Source organism: Nothoprocta perdicaria, unplaced genomic scaffold (assembly GCF_003342845.1).
Source record: "Nothoprocta perdicaria isolate Ctin4 unplaced genomic scaffold, notPer1 scaffold_203, whole genome shotgun sequence".
Taxonomy (NCBI): Eukaryota; Metazoa; Chordata; class Aves; order Tinamiformes; family Tinamidae; genus Nothoprocta; species Nothoprocta perdicaria.
In genome coordinates this window covers 1232593-1255908 of record NW_020455239.1, presented here as the reverse complement: position 1 = coordinate 1255908, position 23316 = coordinate 1232593, and the positions used below count along the sequence as shown (strand labels likewise).

The 23316-nt window shown below is 35.5% G+C and overlaps 1 protein-coding gene and 1 long non-coding RNA gene across 8 annotated transcripts in view; one reads left to right on the top strand and one right to left on the bottom strand.

Annotated features, from left to right (window-relative positions):
* BAZ2B (bromodomain adjacent to zinc finger domain 2B) overlaps positions 1-23102 on the top strand; it is a 118519-nt gene extending 95417 nt beyond the window's left edge. For 4 of the 7 annotated variants that reach the window (XM_026038167.1, XM_026038164.1, XM_026038163.1 and 1 more), the window contains 14 exons: positions 1390-1464; positions 6120-6360; positions 8182-8244; positions 9284-9428; positions 11547-12208; positions 12769-13045; positions 13209-13364; positions 13798-13958; positions 14918-15228; positions 15614-15749; positions 17997-18143; positions 19398-19663; positions 20493-20636; positions 21981-23102. In XM_026038167.1, coding sequence (XP_025893952.1) covers positions 1390-1464; positions 6120-6360; positions 8182-8244; positions 9284-9428; positions 11547-12208; positions 12769-13045; positions 13209-13364; positions 13798-13958; positions 14918-15228; positions 15614-15749; positions 17997-18143; positions 19398-19663; positions 20493-20636; positions 21981-22134 — 2938 coding nt within the window. In that variant the 3' untranslated portion in view covers positions 22135-23102. Of the gene's footprint in view, positions 1-1389; positions 1465-6119; positions 6361-8181; positions 8245-9283; positions 9429-11546; positions 12209-12768; positions 13046-13208; positions 13365-13797; positions 13959-14917; positions 15229-15613; positions 15750-17996; positions 18144-19397; positions 19664-20492; positions 20637-21980 lie in introns of those variants that run through there. The other 3 variants (XM_026038166.1, XM_026038169.1, XM_026038168.1) reach the window with 2 other exon arrangements.
* LOC112946361 overlaps positions 14126-23316 on the bottom strand; it is an 11825-nt gene continuing 2634 nt past the window's right edge. Inside the window, exon 2 of the long non-coding RNA XR_003249228.1 lies at positions 14126-14623. This is a non-coding gene — a long non-coding RNA (uncharacterized LOC112946361). The remainder of the gene's footprint in view (positions 14624-23316) is intronic.

The following is a 23316-nucleotide window of genomic DNA, read 5'->3' as shown; positions in this document are numbered from 1 at the left end:
TTGTCAAATGTTTAGTGTAAAAGGAAGAATATAAAAACATTATGTTTAGCAAAACACTGTATGTATTGTTTTTTGTTATAGTAAGTTTCTTGATGCTCTTATAGTGAAAGTAGAAGTTGCCATTTGTTATTGCTTCTTGTTTTATTTCTGATATGATGTAAGAGTAGAAATTTTCCATATCTGGTTTGTAACTTTGCTTTTAAAACTTGCAGCAAAATTCCTCTGGCTATTTTGAGAGCAAAAATGATGTTGATTACCAATAAAATTGCTAGATTTTCAGGGGAAACAGGAGTTGGATAAAGGTTCTGCAATACCCTGTTTTCCCTTTCATTTTTCTTTCAGACATCCTTTGGACAAATACTTTATGTAGATCACAAGTTGATGGCAAGCCTGATTATATTCTAGTTCAAGGAAGTGTAGGCTTCATTTGTTGTCAGTAATAAGCATTTACAAATTAAGCTACATTAAAATAACATCTAAAAATGCAGTAGTAAACGGTCATGAGTTAGGAAACACTGACCTTGGGATATAGCTCCCTGTATTTTTTCTACCATGGAAAAGTCTTTCATGACCTGATTGAGTACTGTTTTGTTGCTCAGGTGAATTCTGACTTTTCTGGTACAGTGTGCTTCAAAAGTTAATCAGAATAGATAACAATAGAAGAATGAAGGAGACTGTGTAATGTGAAGATCGCCTACTCTTTTTTTTTTTTTTCCCTCAAAGTCAGCAGATAACAAAGAGAAGCAGGCAAAGGATTGCAGCAAGAGGTAGACTGAAATGGATTCAGTTTGTGCTCTTCATGAGTATTAGCAGATGTATACTCAGAATCATCACAGTAAGGAACAGTGTCCTTTACTGCAGGTGTCCAAGTGCAAATTCAGATTTATTGAAAAGATCATTCACAACTGAAACACTAATGCTCTGTTTTCCTATACCGAAGCACTTCTTTGTGCTTCAGTTTCTACACTGGAAAATTGACCTTTTTTGTGGATCTTGTGGATCACAGGTGTTCTATGATGATTTTGTTTTCAGTGTAGGCTTGGATACTTCTTAACGTACTTCTGGAAAGTATGACTGGAATCTCAGCATTCTATGGAAAAAATGAAAAGAAATTTCTGATTCTTTGTCATACCTCTAATGGAGCGAAATTTTATGTGATGATGTAATTAAAGACTGTTTCATAGTACATACGCAGCAGAATGCTATTGGAACTTCACAGCTTTAAAATGATTTATTGTGCTTTTTAGATAGTTACAGATAGTCAGGATAGTTATTTGATATATGGAAAGTACATGTATGTTGTATGTATGTGTATTTCAGATAAAGATAGGTAAATTCACAGTTAATGGTGATTTCTTGAATTACCTTGGATTATTTTGTCTTTGACAGTGAAATTGATAAAAACATTGATTATATGTCAAACTTAAGGAGAGATAAATGGATGGTTGAAGGCAAACTTCGGAAGTAAGTTTTTTTTCCTTAACTATAAAAATATATTGCTTTTTTGCATTTGCTAAAATATACTGCTGCATAGGCAATTGTTCTAAAAACAAAACCAACTCATTCAATTACAGGTTTACCAAGAAGTCAGTAAAAGCACTGCTTAATTAAAAGGGGATATGAATTTAGAATGGCCGAGTGCCCTTTTTTACAGTAAAACTAATAAAGATGCATGAGATTCAGAAGATGCAGTTTTCATACAGCATACCCATAAAATTTTGTCAATTTATTTGAAAACTGTATTATGCTATATTGTGTTTCCAGTCTGCCTATGTTGTATTGTTCCCTGAAGTTAGGGATCATATGTAGAAGGTAGACACTGAGATTTTACATTTTTTATTTAAGGTAAAAATTGGAAACTTTTAAAGGGTTGTCAGCCCTGTTTTTCCATCCTACAAGACAAAATTCCATACAGCAAGCAAAAAAGCTCTGGGATGCTAGAAGGCAATAAAGTTCATGAATCACAGGGGGTAAAAATGCATAGCCAGACTCCTTTTTTATTGTTTTTATTTTGTTGTAGTCGTTCTTTACCTCTTACCAGTCAGCACCGAGTCCTTTCTTAGTCCTTGCTTCAGTGTTTGTTTCTAATATTATTTCTCCCTTTTTTTCCCTTTAATATATCTCAGAAGGAAGAAGGAAGAAGTAAAGAAGAAGAGCAAGAGGGGAGGTAGTGGTACTTAGACCAGTAAAAAGGAACTCTGCTAATACTAGATATACTTCAACCCTGTGCAGACTGGTATTTTGTCCTTTATGCAATCCAAAGACTTTCTCTTACCTAAATGTCTGCCACCAAAGCTTTTCCCCTCTATGGGATGCATTTAAAACAGAATGGCTAAATTTTTAATGTACTCAACTATCCTTTAATAAAATGGGACTCTTAGCTGTTCTTGTCTACTTGGGAACTGTTTAGTCTTCTCTCTGTCCGTCAGATTGTAAATACTTGTAGAGGGCGGATCCTTTCTTTTCTCCCCGTTCATCCAGTGAGTAATACCCTGATGACCCAAGCCCTTCTTCCTTTCCGCAGTCCTTTCCTGAAATTTCCCCTTGGGTGAATTCCAGGTTCCAGTAGCCCTGTCCCTGTTTTCATGCCTCAGTATTGTGAGAATGATCCAACACTTTCTGCTTCTTTTTAAGTCACTGGACTTCACTCATATCATCCATTGCCCAAAATCTTCAGATATTCCGCTGTTTTTCTCTGATGTATTCATTCTCTCTCTCTCTCTCTCTCTCTCTCTCTCTCTCTCTCTCTCTCTCTCTCTCTGAGTGTTCATTGATTGGTCTTAAAAAATATTCTGTATTTTATCAGCTGGTACACTTTCATAAATCTAGTAACTGTTCTGGAGCTTCTCTGAAAAGAAATTTACTCATTAAAATCTCCTGTTTAGTCTTCTTTCTGCTTCTAGACTTTGTCCTTATGCATAGTATCTTCCCCATCCATTCCAAAGCCCAGGCTAGTTTTAAAGCCCTCCAAATCCCAAAAAGGTTTGTAGATGAGTATCTCATTGCTTGACTACTTGCCATGTGGTCAGGCAAGAGACGTACACTCTTTACATGCAAAACAGCTTTTACAAAACCCTCAAAACACAAATCCATAGAAGCATGGGAAGTTTATATGAGTAAAATAAAGGAACCTGAGGAATAGGCTTATTTCAGCTCTGCCCTGTTTACCATACTATGTATTTTTTGTGGTAAATATTCATACCACCATGTCTGAACTGTGTGGAAGTATATGTTAAATAGAACATGATTCAGAAAGGGAATTTCCACCCATGGATTATATTCTCTGTGTGCGTTCCCATTGCTTGTGATACTGACAGCTTGAATAGGGACACTGGAAAAAAAAATGTAGGCTGTGTTTGTAAGGTTTAAAAAGCAGCCTTAGAATCAATCCCAGGCTGGAAAAAAACAATTGTTGCATTACAGTTTCTAAGAAGACTTTCTTTGTGTGCTTAACATATATAAAAAAATTCCTTGATAGGTGTATATTTATGGTCTGAAACTGGATTTTGAGCTGCTTGCACTACTACTTCTCGTGGTTTGATGGTCAGTGAGAGGTTGCATTTAATTCTTACTCTGACATTGTTTGTACATCTTGATGCTAACTACCATTTCTGTAAAGGCAGCCATCTCATCAGATCAATTCATCTTTCTTTGTGCATTCTGTATCACAATAGTTGTCACAAGACTGTCTTGCCTGGGATGATTCAGCTGTTTTTGTTACTGGATACCAGTACTGGATACTGGATTTCAGCTTCTCTTCTTCCATTACAAGTCTTCTCTTTGACATCTTTTTTATAGCTTGAGTAGCGTAATGGAACAAAAACAAAATGTAGCTACTTCTTTGCAAAGTCTTGAAATGCTGCAGAATAAGATTTTCACTGCAAGATAGTTCTTTTCAATGTGCCATTATTATGGCACCCTCTTTGTAAGTTTATTGGATAACTGCCCCCTTCCAACCATTTCAGCTGTCTTAAGTGATAATGTAAGTAAAGGACATTGTTATGTCATCTGAATTGCACCTCGAGTTGGAAATTCTGATTGCGAATCCTTTCTTCTTTTTTCCGAGGCCCAAGCTGAAGTATGTACAAATGGCCAGCGATTTAAAATTTCGTCTCTATAGGCCAGTAAACTTTATAATGTCCACAATAGTTAGAGTAGTCCCTCTGGTATGTACCAGAAAACTAGGAAGATGAAACAGTTTTCTGAGTGAAAACTGTCTCCTCTCTAAAGGAGCCATACATCCACTGGCAGCAGCAGGAAAACTCTGCCACCTTTTGACATACTGAAGCATTTGCTACGTTGTACTCTCGTCAGGTTCTGCCTCTGCACAGCATTGGATGTAGATGGCTGATTATGAAACTATCAGAGAGCATCTTTGATTCTTTTCCCTTGTCATCTGTCATTCAGGCATCCTGTGGTGCTACCAGCAGTGTGTTGCTGTATTTAATTTTAGCAAAAGACTTTTTTGCTTGTCCTCCTTTCCCTCAGGAGTTGTGGTTGCTTGTTGTTGCTCCTCCACTTGCTAGCCTTTGACCGAGTTGTCTGTCCAGCCACAGAGCGATCAGTCCAAACTTGGAGCAGTAGCTTTGCTCAAGTGTTGATTGCTGTGTGCAGGCAGGAATTTCCAGCCCAGGTTATGAGGATTTGATGATACAGAATTATCCCAGTCAAAAGGATAACTTCAAACAGACAAAAGCCTCAACTCGAAGCTTCATTAGTATGGATGGTAAAAGAGACAAAGGCTTTTTGTACAAGAGCGTAAAAAAAAAAAAAAAACACCCTCTTTCCAAATCACTAAAAGGCTTCAGAAGATATATTTAAGTATCTTAATTAGCTATTAAAAAAGTGTTTCTATTGGAAAAACAGAACTGTAAAACTTTCTAAATTCTCTGCTACATTAAAAATATCCTTTTAAAGCAAACAAAAGCCCCCTTGATGATTTCCTGCTAAGTCTTTTCAAAAAGTACTGCCACCAGTTCAGCAGCAACCGCTTCATTTCTGCCTGTGCCTCTGAGCCCTGGCTCGTACCACCAGCGTTTCGGGAGGCTGGAGCATTTGTCAGCGTTCCTTTGGCAAGAGCTCGGTACTTCCACAACACTCATTGTGTGAGTAGCCACTTGCTGTATGGAATATTGTTTTGTAGGATGGGAAGAGACAGAAGTACGACAGGGGGAAATTACATACTAGTAATTGTGTTTGTCGTGACCGTTCTGCTTTTCCCATTCTACCCTCTTCCAGCCATCTCTTACAAAATCTTTGTCTTTTCTGCACGTGCATATGAATCTCTTCTAAGGCCGTTGCGTTTTTCATCTGCATTATACGTGACTGGTTAGGCCTGGCTATCTATACCTCCTGTGATTCAGCATGTTTGCCTGCTAGCTTCCTGATAGGTGGAACGATAATATTTGCTGTGTGGAATCTTGTCTTATAGGATTTTTGTAGAAGAAGAAGGTCTACAACAACCATAATTACTGGTATGTAAGTTTCCTTTTTCTTTCATAAAAGGAAAAAAAGAGATTGAGTAACTCCTGGAGTTGTGTATTCCTGGTACTTTGGGCAGTTAAGATTTCACTGAAGAGAAGGTTTGTCCTAGAAAGAAAAGATCAGTCAAAACGCTAAAAACACATAAAAACCTGTAATTCACATTTTAAGCTAACCTTGCTGTTGGCCATGCAGTTGCAAAATTTCTGTGCTCAAAGTAAGGATTTCTGCTTTCTTGTGGGGTTTGTTTTGTTTTTTGACAGGTATTTTATGACAGAATTTTTAAATATATGTGTGAATCAAGAGGTTATTCAATATAAAAAGATGTTAAAATGGTTCTGTTCTCTAGTCAGCTGTCCTAACTTTTCAAAACTTACGTTGTGTTAACATTTCCTTTAAACAGTTATGCTGTAAAGCTCACCCAGGAGAGATGGAAATTCTGTGCAGAACTGAATAAGCATTTTAAAGCTTCTCTTATTAACCTGATTTTTTCTTGTTGTTTAATAGCAATAAAGAGATAACAGAATGTCAGTATAGAACAAAACAGCTAATTTGACTCTGAAATTACTTTCAATCACATATGAAGACAGATATGTTAAGATACTCTATAATTTCAGCTCCTTATCATGTGTTTAAAGGCTTAGAATCATTCATGCCAAGCGAACGGGCAAAAGAGATGCTACAGGAGGTGGTGACGTTGGGGAGGAACAGCACTGCTTGGAAACACCAACGCAGGGGCGCAAACGCAGACGAAAGGGTGACAGTGATTACGATGACGATGATGATGATGATAGTGATGACCAGGCAGATGAAGATGATGAGGATGAAGAGGACAAAGAGGATAAAAAGGGAAAGAAGACAGAAGTCTGTGAGGATGAGGTGGGGAATTTTTACAGTCAGCTTCATTCTACTTAAAGCCTCTGTTATTTCTGCTACGTGCATCATGGCACCGTTCTTTATGTTTCTCTGCATTACGGCACCATTTTCCCAAACCTTGTTTCCAATAACAAGGAAGAAAAAATAGTTTATCTCCAGTATTTTGAGAATTTTTAAATTATTTTTTCTTCCTGTGCTTTTTTAAATTTAATTTGTATAGGTTTTTATTTTCCCCCCTTTGGATTAGTCTTATATTTTCCGAAATTCTGAAAGAGTGTGCCAGATTCAGGGAGACCCAGCTTTTCTATCAAATGAGCTAATTGCGTTTATTTCTTAGTGGAGTGTAGAGGTCATTTATTAAATAACAAAATAGTAAAGAAGTTTAAAATTTTATGAAATGTCTATTATAAAGTTTGCCTGTGTCCTTACTGTTTTTTTCTTCACAGTTTTTCCAAACTAGGGACTATGAGAGAAAATACATTTCTATTTTCCAGTGACCGATTATGATACATATAGCTAGTCAATATCACATAAAATATAGAGGATTGTTAAAAACTTTTTAGTCTCTTAATCTGAATCGTTTCTACTACAGCCAAGATGAATTTTTGGTATAAGGGCCTATAGGTCTTACTGTAGAAAGTCTAAGTGTTCTCAAGTGAATGAAACAAGAGCCAAAGAATACCAAATACTGAATTTCAGCCTTGACTGTTTCAGTCACTACCAGGAAACATCTGTCGGTGTTAGTGTACTGAACAAAGGAGGAAGGCTTTTAGGGGATGTATCTCACATGAGGTGTGCACCCAAATCTTTGCAAATGTTTAAATAGAAACCAGACAGGCTCTAGGGTGGGAATAGTTCTTTTTGCCACCTCTTCTGGATTCATTTCATGTAGAGTTTAACATGCATGATGAGTACTCCAGATTTATAACACCAAGTTTTTGCAGATGAATACTTAAGAAGAAAAGTATATTAATTTCATATATTCCCATAATCTTTTTCCCATACAAGCAACTCTTGTTTTCATGCAATGGTAATCTCACAGAGAAAAGTCTTCTGAAGAAAAAGATTTAATGCTTCCTCTTCATTTTCTAGCATATCAAAAGTTGTATAAATGCAATGGAACCATTTATGCTCTATGTGATATTTCAGAAATCTGCACTCTGGTATGTTTTTACCCAACTGTGAAGTTGGTAGCCCAGAGCAGTGAGGGTTTTGATTGTATTCTCTGGAAGCTTTCTGATATTCCCAACAACTTTATTGAAATAATTAAAACTCTTGAAATGAAAAACTCGTATTTTTAACCATGTCAAGAAGAAAGGAGCCGTAGGCTTTAGCCGTGAGTGTGTTCTTCAGGAATCATTAATATAAATACCAGGACTCCTACAGCAGATCTGTTGCTTAAAGTGCCTCTGCGCTTTCTTTCAAACATCAGAATAAGATGGAAGTGCAAAGACTGATCAATAAGATTGTGACCAATCCTCTTTTTAATAAATGAAAAATGCTTAGAGACAATCTTTAGTAACTCCAAACCACATAGAAACTATGAAATTACAGTTTTAAGTTTCACCTGCAAGTTTATCTCAGGTAACAGAATGCTTTCAGATAAATGAGCTGTTTGCCATCTGCTGCCCTACATATGCATGTGATATGTATGGGATGCTATGGAAAGATTCAAGACATGTTTGTTTGTTTGTTTCTGGTTATGTTGATCCTAGTCAAACATGTTCAAGAAACACAATATTTCAACTTTTTAACTCTTAGACATATGTATGGGATGTTTGCTTATATATGTGAATTTTATGACAATATATTTGGTGATTATAGGATGATGGAGATCAGACAGCAAGTGTTGAAGAACTAGAGAAACAGATTGAAAAATTGACCAAGGTGAGAGATTTCTATCTGCTTTTAGTTATAACACACATTTGACTGAGTTTGAATGTTATCTGTTGTTTTCCATCTCTCTCTTAAGAGAAACTGAAATTAAGGTGGGCTTACATTTCATGAAATGATGTTAATGTTTGTGACATTTAAATTGTTAGTTGTTTTTTGCCGTAGTGGATTTGATTTAAAATACAACTGGAAAGATGTTGATAATACTTGAACACATCTCTGTAACAAAATGTGATATAATCCTTATTATCCGGACTAATTGTTACACTTCTGTTTGTTGATCTTAGAAAGTAGCAATTAAACTTCATGTATGAGAAGCAGTAGGATTGTTACAGTGCAAATATGATTGCAGTGGCCTCTTCCCTTCTACAGTCGGCTCATTTCTTGGCTTCATATTTTAAAAGGAGAAACAGGATGTAATAGTAAGAAAAACAATAGATAAGAAGGAAAGAATGGTGTAGCTTGGGCTACTGCATGATCCATATTTTTATTAACTAGATTAATCTGTGCATTAGAAAATTCATAGTTTCAGACTTTCTCTGCTGGTTTTTCTTTACTCCATACTGAAAGAAATCAGTCAAGAATGCTACTCAGCTTCCAACAGTGTCAGTTTAGCATTAAAAAGAAAATGTCTTTAAGACTTTTCTCAGAGAACTATTTATATTTGAATACCAGCTTCAGTGTCAGACATTACTGTTCTCATCTTTTTCTGAACTCGCTGAAATATCTCATTAGCTTCCCCTCAGAAGCTGCAGTATCCAGAAGATATCAGAAGCAGAAGTATCCAGGAAGCAGCTCCACTGCTGTCTGTACTGTTTGTTACTCTCTGAGAATCAGACAAGTCCTACCATTGCAAAATGCATCCTCAAAGCAAAGCTGATAAACTGAAGCTCTTGATAAAGGAACTTTCTCATGTGATCTTCCAGCTTCTGTTCATTTTGATACCAAGGAGATATTCACTGTATAATGACTTTTTTCTTTTTTTTTTTTCCCCCCCCTGTTCAATTATAATGCTTTTTCTCTTTTAAAACAGCAACAAAGCCAGTACAGAAAGAAGTTATTTGAAGCTTCACACTGTTTACGTTCAATGATGTTTGGTCAAGACCGTTACAGGCGTCGATACTGGATTCTGCCCCAGTGTGGTGGTGTTTTTGTAGAAGGCATGGAAAGTGGTGAAGGTAAGAAACACGGAGGAGCAGTGTCACACCAGGGCATACTGCCAGCTCCTGCTGGGTACAATTTCATGATTTCTCTTTGGAAATTAGCATCAATGTTTGGCAAGTTTTACATTATTATATTTCCTTATGTTATGCTTTTTCACCTTTGTTTATAGATACTGTTTTTTTCACTTTTCTGAGCCATTTTCTCTATGGCAGTAAATTCTGCATATGGAAAGTGAGATGACAAAAGTAAACATGAAAATACATTGCTTTCCATCTTTTTCACAGAATATTCTGTGCTTGAAAATTAGATACGTGTCTGAAACCAAAAGTCAGTTATTTTTCTAACAGTGAAGTACTGCGTTTTCTCCTCAGTACTATTGTTTAGTCTTCATATTTTCTGCACTGATCATTCTTTCAACCAAGCTGATGTTACCTTTGTTAATTATATAGTTTCCTGGTTGTGAAGTTTACATACTGCCTGTGGTTGAATTTTCTCACACTTGATTGGATTGAGGCAGAGAACCTGTACAATCTGATTATCTGTGGATACTAGAATTTTTAAAAATGAACCTGCATTGTAGTCACAGACAAATTTTTTCTGATTCTGTTTTGGATGAAACTGAAACCAAAACTCATTACTGTTGTAAGATGGATTTTTTTTGTTTAACCAAAAATAGCAAAAATCTCCCTGAAATACGTGATATCAAGAGAACTGCATTATTCCAATGAAATATTTAATTAAAATAATGAAGATGTAACAGCAGTATGAGAAATCTGAGCTTTGTTATGGCTTCAAAACTTAAGCCATGTAACTTGCCCCAAATGTAATCCTGATCTTTAGGTTACCTTTCTGTAATGGGTAGCCTGAAAGAACTGGGTTTTCTTTGTGTCTCCTGTCCTACATTTATTTTATGATCTATGTTCAAATCTGTTTTGTTCACGAGTACCTGGACAGATAATGTAAATTGTCGGATACTATAGTGCTTGTATACTTATTGTGTACTATATATTAAAATGTATTTAGTTGATTTAAGGAAATGAATTCCCAAATGCTTCAGAAGTTATACACAGTAAACCACAGAAACACGGCTACTTGTCTGAAGTTGCTTAATAAACATACATAAAATTTTTAGCCATCGCCTTGAAGACAAACTCTTATTTTTTTATAAATATAGCCTTAGTGAAAATTTCATCTCCTTGAACTGCAACGTGCACATGCTTTTGAGCTCTGAACTACTCCCCTCTTCCCATAGTTTGCCCAGGTAGTCTAGGAGCATTTCTCATTCCTTTATCAAAGCATTTGAAACATGAAACAAACTTTAAAATGATCCATCCACTTATAAAATAATCCTCCATCGCTCCTAGTGCAGTTAGTTTTGTTATTATGGTGACATTCAGATTGTTTATACCTCAAAATACAGCATAGGTAAATGCACAGTTCTCACTGTGGAGATGCTGCTTTCTTTAATGAATTATATCTGCAGAAAATACATTTTTTCCAGAAAGAAAAGTGATCTTTTTATGGTTCTTTTAGCCATAAATCGCAAACAAAACCCTTATGTATTTGCAACTGTAGTATATGACGTAAAGAAATAAGTAATATTGGATGTTCTACCCCCTCTCCCTTTTTATGCAATTTTCCACATCTCTTTTGCATTTTTTTAAAGACTGCCAGGTAAGTCAACATATCACACTAAAGGTAGGAGAGAGAGTTGAAGAAAAATCAGCAGAGTATAGAAAAGTAATTTTCATAACAGATAGGTCTTTAACATCACAATTTTCTGAAGAAAGAATTCATTTGCTATGAATTGTTTTGGTGTTGCACATTGCTTTAGACATTACACTTTTCAAATCACATCTCTCTGCTTATCTGTCTGTACAGTCCCAGTGACCATGTTGCATAGGCTCTTAAGCCGTCTAGAATTTTGAATTTTAAGATTCATAGTCTAAATTTGCTAATGACTTTCACTGAAAAAAAGAAACATTTTTAATGTTAGGATTTAAAGTTTGAGACATATAGGATTTCACATATATTTTATATAATTAAAGTGATTACATCATTTTATTATAAAGTGATCAAATGATCAAAATTAGTTGGTCTGTGTATTTCATTTACTGCTTTATATTTTGTAGGTCTAGAAGAAATTGCAAAAGAAAAAGAGAAGTTTAAAAAAGCAGAAAGCATGCATATCAAGGAAGAGATATTTGAGAACTCAGAAGATAAATTACACTGTTCAAATCCAACTCACTGTGAGCAAAAAGATATGAAGGAAAAGGACAACACTAATTTATTTTTACAAAAGCCTGGGTCTTTTTCAAAACTAAGCAAATTGTTAGAGGTCGCAAAAATGCCACCTGAATCTGACGTTATGTCCCCAAAATCTAATGGCAGTGCAGCAAATGGCTGCACATTATCTTATCAAAGCAACTCCAAAAACTCGCTCTGCAGCCTTCAGCCCGCTGTTTCACAGAGCAGCACTGACAAGGCTGATTCCAACAATCTGTTCAGTCCTACGGTAAGCGGGCCTGGGAAGTTCTACACTTCTCCACTAGCTCCAAGTGATCAGCTGTTAAAGACACTCACTGAAAAGAGCAGACAGTGGTTCAGCCTGTTGCCAAGAGTCCCCTGTGACGATACGTCAGTCACTCAGACGGACACACCAGTCACAACCTCCCTGACCCCTCAGTCACATCCGCCATCAAAGTCGCCCTCACCGGTTCCCTCGCCTCTTCTGGGATCAACCTCTGCACAAAGTCAAATGGGATTAAGTCCGTTTGCTTTGTCACCACTCCAGGTAAGTAAACACTTACATTCTGAATAGCCTGAATTTGCTGTGCTTGTTCGGGCAGAACTCTTGTTGAACCCTGCTATAATTACATCTTTGCTTCTTTTCTCTCTCTCTCTCTCTCTCTCTCTCTCTCTCTCTCTCTCTCTCTCTCTCTCTCTCTCTCTCTCTCCTTTTTTTTTTTTTCTTTTGGATGTTAATAAACACTTTTGTCTTTTATGATACCGGAAACTTTTTTATTGTAAGGTGGGTAAAATCCAAAGTAATTGGTGTTTGATATTTTGTTTGTGCATTTGATATTTTGATAGGCCTTATAGGGGTTGATCTCTGTTATTAAATGATAAATAAATAAAAACAAATTTTCAGAAATCTAATCTCTTCAAATTTTTTTTAAGCATTCACTGGGCCCTAATAAGGATTATTACATGTTTGTCTTTGATCAGTTTATTAGTAATCAAAGGCAAGGCCTGAATAAGGGCCTCCTTTACGTCTTTTAAAAAAGGAATCCCAATCAGGTGGTACTCAACTAGTAATAGTAGTTGTGACCATTAAAAATACTCTTATTGTAGCAGATGAAGACTGGATTACCTGTCATGGGACTTCAGTTCTGTGGATGGCCTACAGGAGTTCTTACTTCAAATGCTCCATTTTCATCTCCCTTGCCTACTCTTGGATCAGGTTTGGGATTGTCAGAAGTGAATGGTAATTCATTCTTGGTACCTAGCATTTCTACAAGTAAAAGCGAATCACCAGCACTACAAACTGAAAAAACAGCTTCTGCTCCTTCTGCAGCAGTTGAAGTATCCAAGCCGGTAGATTATCCTAACCCAAAACCCATACCAGAAGGTAAGTATGAGACACCAATAAACCAGAACTGTTGTATAATTTGCTGCAATGCCACTGTACTGTTCCAGTTTATTTTTCCATTATTTGTCTAAATCATTTTCTAATCTGATTATGATCGCATTAGAAGTGTCTGTAAGGAATTGACATGCCTGTCTTGATTTAGAAATGCAGTATGGATGGTGGAGAATTACTGATCCTGAGGACCTAAAGTCTTTAAGTAAAGTGCTGCATCTCAGGGGAATAAGAGAAAAGTCCTTACAAAAGCAAATACAGAAACACATGGATTATATTACTCTGGCCTGCATCAAAAATAAGGATGGTATGTAACTGGTATTTTTGTTATGTGTGGTTGCTGGGCACTGGCATAGATGGGTCTGAGATACATTGATGTGCAGGGTTAGAATCTCAGCCAGAGAGAAAAGGTAAGGTTTTTGCTCTCTGTAAGACTGTCTTTTCACCAGCCTCATACTGGAAAGCTGCAGGGCTGGAAAAGTCCCCTGTATAATAAAAATTTCTCTAGAGGCCTGACTAAATTTTGATAACCTTTTCAAACTCTTTCTGTCTCTGTAACACTATGGTTCAGCCTTCCCTTCCTCTTCCTGCCTTTAAATTGCACAGAAGTTAGTAATCATATTGATATCTTACATAAGAATTCTTCAAGACTTTATGGGATTAACAGGTAAATCAGCTTGAATTTACTCAGAGACGTTGTAATACTAATTAAAATAATAAAATATGATTCTCAAATACAGTTGCAATTATTGATATAAATGAAAATGAAGATAACCAGGTAACTCGAGATGTTGTTGAAAACTGGTCAGTAGAAGAACAAGCAATGGAGATGGATCTTGCTATTCTTCAGCAGGTGGAAGATCTAGAGAGGAGAGTTGCATCAGCTAGTTTGCAAGTTAAGGTAAAACCAACTTTAAGTAAAATCTCTCTTTGAAATGACATTACTAAACTGGTGAGAATCGAAACAAGATAGTAGCAATTCTTTTGCTGTCAATAAGTGCCTTCTCATTCATCTCTCATCATCTGCAAATAAAAACAATTCCACTGCAGTAGGATCACAGATACTTGTATTCCCAGACATAAAAGGAACAGTAGAAAAGCTTTATTTGATTTCAATCAAATCACTGGATAAAGTAGATTCTCAGAGCGGCAGACCTGGAAGAATGTTCCTGTGTAGCATCCAACACCATGCATGTTTTACCCTTTTTAAATGAAAAGATTTCACTGCATACAGGGAACTTAGTTATAACGTTTTGTGCTGCAGTTCTCTGTTTTTAGTTTCTGCTGCCATTCGTTCTTTTACAAAAGCCTTTGTGCTCATCATACTTCCTTGCTTGATTATTGTAGAATCATGGAGAAAATGTGATGGTTGTGAGCATGAAAGAATGATGAAATTAATGCCTATCAGCAAAACCTGAGGTTTTCCCAAGATGAATGTAGATCAGCTCGTGTGTGCTTGTTTATAGCACAGGTGCAGTATTTGGGCTGTAGTGTGTCCTAGATGTGGATGCTATTTCTGCATGATTGACACAGTCTCCTGAAGTCGGGGATCCAGTCCCAGCCAACCTGGAAGACAGACAGATCTAATGTTTTGACTGATAGAACAGGATGCCTCAGAAGGAGATACGAAAGTAGAGTGTTCCATATGTCCTTTCAGAATGTCTGGTAATGCTTTGATTAATTATTTTACTTCTCTGGATATTTTTGAAAGCGTATCTACAGAAGGATTTACAAATAACTAAGACATACTGGAAACAGCGCTCGAGTTATTTAGTGTGATTCCATTAAACAGTTCCTCTGTTTACCCGTGGAGTAAGTTAACAGCAACCAATACATTTGCAAACGTTTCTATTAACGTAGGGCTGGCTGTGTCCTGAACCTGCATCGGAGAGAGAAGACTTGGTATATTGTGAACATAAATCAATTAGTAGATTGCACAAGAAGCACGATGGAGATTGTGCTGGAGGCGGAGAAAGCAGTACCAGCGCTCTAGAGCGGAAGAGTGACAACCCTCTAGATATAGCTGTAACCAGACTTGCTGACTTGGAGCGGAACATAGAGAGAAGGTATCTGAAGAGCCCCTTAAGTACCACCATTCAGATCAAACTGGATAATGTGGGCACAGTTACTGTCCCTGCTCCTGCACCATCCATTAGTGGTGATGGTGACGGGTAGGTTATTGAGATTAACTTGAAAAATTATTGTGCTTCTTTGCTAATTGGAGCCTATTTTCTATTGCCTGTGATTTATGTACCTTCTTGTATGTCTGTGATCCATATGGATCATGTTATTCTGCATGGTGCTTTGTAAAAATATTTTTTGTTATGTTTGTTGATAATCTTGCAAAGTTATCTTACATTTAACTGGTTGTGACTAAGCTTTGAGGCACGTAGCCACAGTCTGTGCACTACATCAAATTTAGTTGCTTAAGCCTTATACTTATTGGCTGTGTACGTTTTGTCATTGCTTGGCTTTCAATGTGATAATGACTGTTCCACGTTTAAACATCATCAAACACGGATGTGACCTACTTAATTTCTCTATATTTCAATGCAGAAGTGAAGAGGATATTGCTCCAGGGCTAAGGGTATGGAGAAGGGCACTGTCAGAAGCGCGCAGTGCTGCACAGGTAGCTCTGTGCATTCAGCAATTACAGAAATCAATAGCATGGGAAAAATCTATTATGAAAGTTGTAAGTGTTTTTCATTTAAAACATACTGTAAATTAATTTCCTGTATTCTACTTCCCCAGCTTAAGCATTTTAAAGATACCATGATTAACATTTTTTTTCTACTACTGTCTGTGAAACTTAATACAGTTAAGTTATATTTTATGCGTAGGTGACTATAATGGAAAAGATTATCCCCTTCTTGCCAAATTCAGTATCATAAAGTTTCTAAGATGATAAGGCCTTGTAATTGGCTGTTTTATTTAAGATTGTAATTAAGAGTTAGGAATGAGAGAGACATTTCTGACACCATCTGATGGAAGACACTCTGTCTGAAGGAGAATTTTTGATCTCATCCGTGACATAAGCTTTATGGAAATTCAGCATTGCATATTCTAATTAAGGACTTCATTTTTCAGAAAGTTGAGATGCTCCAAATGTGTGTGGCTTCTTTGCATGCCCACTTACCCAAAACTGCACATGCCAACTGGGCAAGTGTATGAGCAAATAGGCTGAAATATTTGTTTTCTTGTACACATGTCCACTTAACAAATACATTTGTGTTAACTGCATATACAAAGAAGGCATGCAAAATGCATGTGTCAACATTTGCATGGTCTTTTGAACCTCAAATTTCTGAAAATACAAGCTGTAATACTGCTATAATAATGATAGGAAGAACTTTCGTAATTAAAACAATATGTAAAGGTCTTTCTATTAACTGTTGTTAAAATTGACTTCAAATTGCTTTACGATCAATCATCCTTATGATGTGATTTGGCACTGCCAGTGTTACGTGGTGGTGCTGGCAAAAGTGATTTTTTTAGTTACTGCTTTTTCCCCTAATCTTGTAATGTCTGCCTATTCTGTATACAGAAAAAAAAAATATATACACACACACACACACCCTTTATATAGAGATAGATAGATAGATAGATATACAGGTAAAGGATAAATAAAGGATAGTTTAGATAAAAGCTGTATATTGAGGCTGTGTCTTTAGAACAAAGGGTTTATAAATTTAGTAGAAGCAGCTGAAAGGGCATGTAAATGTAGTTTGTAAGATGTAATTTAGTATCCGAAGAAAAAGCATACAATTCACAAATTGCCTGAAATGCTTTATGCATTGAAATACACGGTGTACATGAGTCTATTGAAAACGTGGAGATCTTTACGTTCCTGAAAAAGAAGTCCAGATATAGAAGAATATCAAAATAACGGAGTGTAAGAAAATTGACTCTACATTTGATATTTTTAGGATAGTATGAGATTTAGGACATGCAAGGATCATACTTGGTCTGTAATAGTGAATTTTCTGTTGTACTTTGGATAACGTCCTTATTGATTATTATATGAAACACTGTGGTAATTTAAAATACAAATTATTCTCAGGAGTTAACATAATAAAAAAGAGAAGACAGATTTGAGGCAACTGTACCAACAGACCTTACTGGTGCTGAATCACATTGACAGCATTTCTTTTTCTGCCGCCTTTTTTAATAGTGGCTTTAAAAATTGCCTTTTCTGGTTCAATTCAGTGTTTATAACTATGTGCAAACTTACAAACACAGTACTTTGCAAATTCTTTTCGGGGCACTGAAACTAGCTATTTTGAAATGCTTTAAATGAAAAACTGCCATCACTAACTGTAGGAAACTTGCAACAACACATAAGAGCAGTTCTAATCCATGTTGTTCGTTGTACACTGACAATGAATGTTATCTTATTTACCAAAAGCACTGAGAATAACTATAGAGGCTTTTTTGAATCATAAAAGCTATAAATTTGGCAGTGCTATGCTACAGAGAAAGTAACTTCCAGAGCAAGGGTAATTTCTGAGGTCAGTGGTCCTATGAATTAAATCCTGAGTGCAGACATTTTTAAACATTTGTGCTTTCTGACATAAATGAGGAAAACTCCCCTAAGATAATATGTGTACTCTGATTGATTTGGGCAGTGAGACACACTTTCTCCTCTTGCAGAAAACAATCCAATATAACAGGCATTCATATTTTCTGTACTGTAGGACACCAGTCTTACAATCTGTTTTTTTTACAAATGTGTTGATATTTAGCCCTTAGATTAGTTCCTCACTTATTGCATGTATTCTGTTACAGATGTGATAACTGCTAGACTGATGATGAGAAAAATGAAAGAAAAATAGTCTTCAAAGTTAATGTGTATTTAGAGAGCAAGTGTATTACTACATACATAAAATTATGTACAATTGTTTCAAAATTGATCTAAAGCAGTTTTTCATGTATTATACAGTACTGCCAAATCTGTCGAAAGGGAGATAATGAAGAACTGTTGCTGCTTTGTGATGGTTGTGATAAAGGCTGTCATACATACTGCCACAGGCCCAAGATTACTACTATTCCCGATGGTGACTGGTTTTGTCCTGCATGCATAGCAAAGGTAATACTAGTCATGAAGGTGAAGTTACATATATTGACCTGTTTGTACATTATAGAGTTCGACATTGCCCAACACTTTTTGAAGCAAAAAAGATCTGTATGTTTATGCTGGACTGCCATTAAATACATGATTTGTAGTATTTTTGGCTTTTTGTTTGTTAGTAACTTGGACTCTTATGGTAAGCAGAAGCTACAATTTAGTTTGCATTCAGCATATTTTTAAAGTAAGTAGAGAATTAACTTGCTGATTCAGTATTGTAACTCGGTTTTTCTCCCTTTAGCAATACTTTTCCACATTAATCTTTAGACTTTCAAGTTCTAAATGTTATTTTAGTTCTAAATGTTGACAGGCCAATGCTTTAAGAAGTGTTTGAAAGAAATACAGGGAAAAAGCAGCATTAGCATCATTCTTTTCATTCTGTACAGCATATTTTATTGTTGCCTTTTTATATAAATCCCAGTATGTTTGAGAGAAAGAAAATGTATGTCTCCTGCTGCTCAAAATCATTTTCAGTTGAGATATTTATATAATCAGTGTTCCTGACTTTTTCCTGGGTAGTTTTATAATTCCCAAATAATAGCTTTCTATTTGTTTCTTTCAGTACTTTGTTCCAAACTGTAAACTGACATTGCTGCCAGGAACTCTTACTGTTTTCATCTTAAGTATACCCTTTCTTAGTTTAATTTCGTTGTTAATATATACCTTTTTATTAGATTATATGTATTTCCTCTTTTCCATTTTGTTTTATATCTTCTTTAAATTTTCATACTCCTTTTATGTTCTCCTGTACTTATCTTGAAATCAACGTATTTGTATGTTTCATATCTTTTAATTTCTAATAATCCCTCTGCATCCCTGATTTTAAAAAAAATAAAAAATTTTCCATACATTGGAAGTAATATGGTTGTTAGTAATATGGTTGAATGTAATATTCCATCCGTGGTTATATAGGTCTTTCGTCTTTAGACAGCTAAAATTAAACCAGCCTGTTTCATTCTGAGGTTTCATCTATTTGAAAGTCAAGATGCTTGTATACAGTGACGAAGTTGGAATCTAAATCACTTATCATGTGCATATTTACAGTCTTGCTTCCTTTTAGAGAACAATAGGAAGTAAATAATCTCAGTTATTAAATATCTCAAGTGTTTTGGTGCTTCCATTTCTCTGATCTTCATTGGTTTTATGCTGTGTATCAATCATACGGAGGTGCTGTAATTTCTTCGTTATTGCTTATTTCAGTTCTCTTTATTGTAGGCAAGTGGTCAAACTCTAAAGATAAAAAAACTTCAAATCAAAGGGAAAAAAAGTAGCGAACAAAAGAGAGGCAGGAAATTATCTTTAGTGGGAGATGCAGAGGATGAAGATTCTGCAACTACAAGTGGCTCCTTAAAAAGAATAAAAAATGATGCTAAGAAAAGAAAAATGGAGGAGAATGTCTCTGCAAGTCAACTAAAGCAAGAAAATTACACTCCTATTAAGAAACCTAAAAGAGATGACTCCAAGGACTTGGCTATTTGCAGGTATGATCTGTTTGTAAAGTAACAGATTCTGAACTTGGGTAAGCCTTCCTGAAACAAGTAATGCCTAGTAATTCTTGTCTGTGTTCTGGGGGAAGAGAGGTCTTAAGAAAGCTATTCCTTGTCATGTGTTCTCACATTCCCTATCACATATTCACACAGCAGTTCATGATAATTTCACTGTACATACTAAGGATTTAACACTGGTGTGTGATGAAAGTATTTGGCACTGGAGCACAAGGGGCAGTGTTTGTGAACAGCATGTCCTCTGTGCAACCTGCCGTTCTCCATGGACTTCCACAAGTTGGAACACCCTGAGATACAGGAGCCAACAGCTTTCTAAATGCCACAAAACTGATTATCCGCCATGTCCAAAAGACATTACTGCATCACAGAGGAAAAGACAGTAAGAGAAATGTATCTTCTATGGCTGCTTTCCCGATGACACAGTTTAACATGTTCACTGTTTTTGAGAACCCAGTATTAGCACCCCTTTTACTAGTTTCCAAATGTATGGTATTGAGGATCAATGTATTGAAGATACACAAGTGCTTTTTGTTTTCCTTTTAAAATGTTAAAATATTAACTAAAATTTCATTTTTGAAATAGGTTGCTTGAAGTAAACTAAACGCTATTTTGAATGCTTAGTTAAGATGTATTGACATTGCTTTGTGCAAATTATTTTGAGGTTTGCACAGGATACAGAAGAAAGTACTGATCCTTTATAAAGTGAAGAGATGGATAGTAACAGGGTGAATTTGTGTAACAGGAACAACCTTTGTAAATATGTGAATAGCTGAAAAATACTGATTTAAAATCTTATTTTATTCAGCATGATCCTCTCAGAATTGGAAACTCATGAAGATGCATGGCCTTTCTTACTTCCTGTAAACTTGAAACTTGTTCCTGGTTATAAGAAAGTAATTAAAAAACCTATGGACTTTTCCACCATTAGAGACAAGCTAAGTAGTGGACAGTAAGTAAACCTATTGTAATTTTTTAATATACATTTATTTTTTAAAACATTAAAGCAATAAGCAATCATTTAAAATTATGTATTTCAACTTGAAATTCAGTATGTTCATTTAACTAGTTAAAAGATATTTTGGTCTTCTGCATGCTCTGGCACTTGATTAATAACTTATGGTCAGAACAATAATTCATAATTATATATATATATATATATTCACCATATCTAAGTAAAAGAGCAGATCAGGTTGGACCTGTGGAACTGACTGACTTACACTGAAAAATAATAAAACTTCTAGGTCAAATGTACAAAAAGAAAAGTAAAATCTTTTTTTCCTTATTTTTACATTGAAGTATCCTAGCGTGGTCACGTGAAGTTAAAACTGTGTGTATGGACTTAAGGCTTATGGAGTCCCTTTAAGTGAAGTTGCAGCTATGGAGTAAATTAGCACTCCTTCTGTAGGAAACTAGAAAACATTCCAATAATGGGAGATTAACTGTTTTATACTCCTAGAATTAGATCTCACAGCTTCTTAAAAGGAAAACAAAAAATATACATTTTATGTGAGGATTCCGTCTTTTGTAATTTGCTTCCTCACTTCCCTGTTATTATCCCTGTATTCTGATGGCTCCTCACCAAAGAAAATGTTGTCATCCATTTAAAAAAAAAAGACAGAAAAAGGCTCTCTTGCGCTTCTGTAAGTTCCAGCCAAGCTACTTTCCTAGGATGATACTAAGGAGTTTTCCATTCCCTGAGGCTTTTTTTCCCATTAAATTGATACATAAATGCTGCACATATGCCCATTACTCCTGTAAATGTGTGCCTTTTGCTGGCTTTTTAAAAGTTGATATGAATATTTGATCACTATTTGGGACTTCTATATTAAGGAGAAGAGATTGTCAAAGAAAATGTTACAGAATTGATCAGGGCAACCTTCTATATATATCTGATTGTTCCACTTGGCCATAAATGTGAGTGTACCCAACACTCACCAAAAGGACTATTTGAAAGGCCTTTCAAAGATGAATAAATGGAATTTGACCATTTTAATTAGAAAACCTTTGACAGGGGAAAATTATTTTTAAAGTAGTTTGTTTTTCAGTACAGTATTTGAAATTCTTGCTTACAAAGGTTTTGATGCAAATAGAGTAATGAGAGATTATTACTTACATCAATGTTCATTTTCTTGAAAATCTTTTAAAAGCTCAAAAGTGTAATAAAGCTGCAGAGCATTCATTGAATATTCTGTGGTTAGTAATGAATTCACTATTGTTTCTAGAGTTCTTTCTGTTGTTTTCCTCCTTTGCCTCCCAGTTTGTCAAAAAACTTTCACTTTTTTTCTTCTTTCAGGTACCCTAATCTTGAAGCATTTTCGTTAGATGTCAGGCTTGTTTTTGACAACTGTGAAACCTTTAATGAAGATGATTCTGACATAGGCAGGGCTGGCCACAACATGAGGAAATATTTTGAAAAAAAATGGACAGAGATTTTCAAAGCAAGCTGAAGTTATCAGAATCCTTTTTTTTCCCTTAAATGAGGACTGATGAGACCAGCAATGTGAACTGAATTTACATAAAAGTGCAAGTCACATGCATAACTAATGACTGTTTTTTTTTTCTTAAAAAATATCACAGAAGAGTGACACTGTTTCTAAAAGCTTCACTCTTATAGCAACCATGGCCCCTTGGTTATTGGTTTCTGTGTTTTATCAAACTAATATAGGTAGAACAGGGAAGTACACCCAAAGAATTTCAAAGAAAGGGGTGTTATAGTGCAATAGCAATTTAAAATATATCAAAACGCACTGAATATACAACCACCAGAGCTCTACTCGGGGAAATGGTTCTCTTTTCCCTTTCAATAAATATCTATTTTTCATTTTTTTACTTTGTAGTTTATTTTTTAGTGAATGTATTTAATTTTATGAATTATTTATGATTATACAGCATCCAGAATCTTCGTTTTCTGTGAAAAGGAAGAATTAGAAAATTGCTTTAAATCTTGAAAATACAACAAGGAATGTTTTAAAATATAAAACAAAGCCAAGTAAAACTGTTTACACTGATGTGCTGCGAAGGCACTAAAAATTAAACTTTACTGTAGAGTTACAAGTACATTTATATATTTGTTGCTGCATCACTTGTGTAGTTAAATTGTATTTCAAGACAGTGAAGAAAAATCGAGACATATGTATATAATGTTCATTATTGTTTATATTAAGTCTTGTTTTAAATATGTATGATGTGTACATATGGTTTGCAGACATTATTGTTTCTGCCTTAGGAGGACAGTAGCATTTTATTTCAGTCTTAAGGTTATTATAGCTGTATGGCTTGTACAGTAATTATCCTCTACCAACACTGTGGAGTCTCCTTAATCTTGGTAGTGCCTGCCTTTAAAACAGGGTGTAGGGGATATTAGTTTTCCATTTTTCTATTTTGTTATATAATTTCAAGCCACCACAGCCTCAAATTCAAGTATAATCATTTGTATTCACGTGGAATAAAATTGTGACAATTTCTTACGCACACAGTATTTTTTCATAGAAACATTTCCCTTCATTTGCCTTCCACAGAAATAACAACAAAAAAAGACATTTGTAATCACTGTGTTTTATCTACTGTGTGTTGTGGTGGCCTGTTGGGGCAGATAGTGGTGGGTTTTTTTTTTTTCTTTTTTTTTTTTT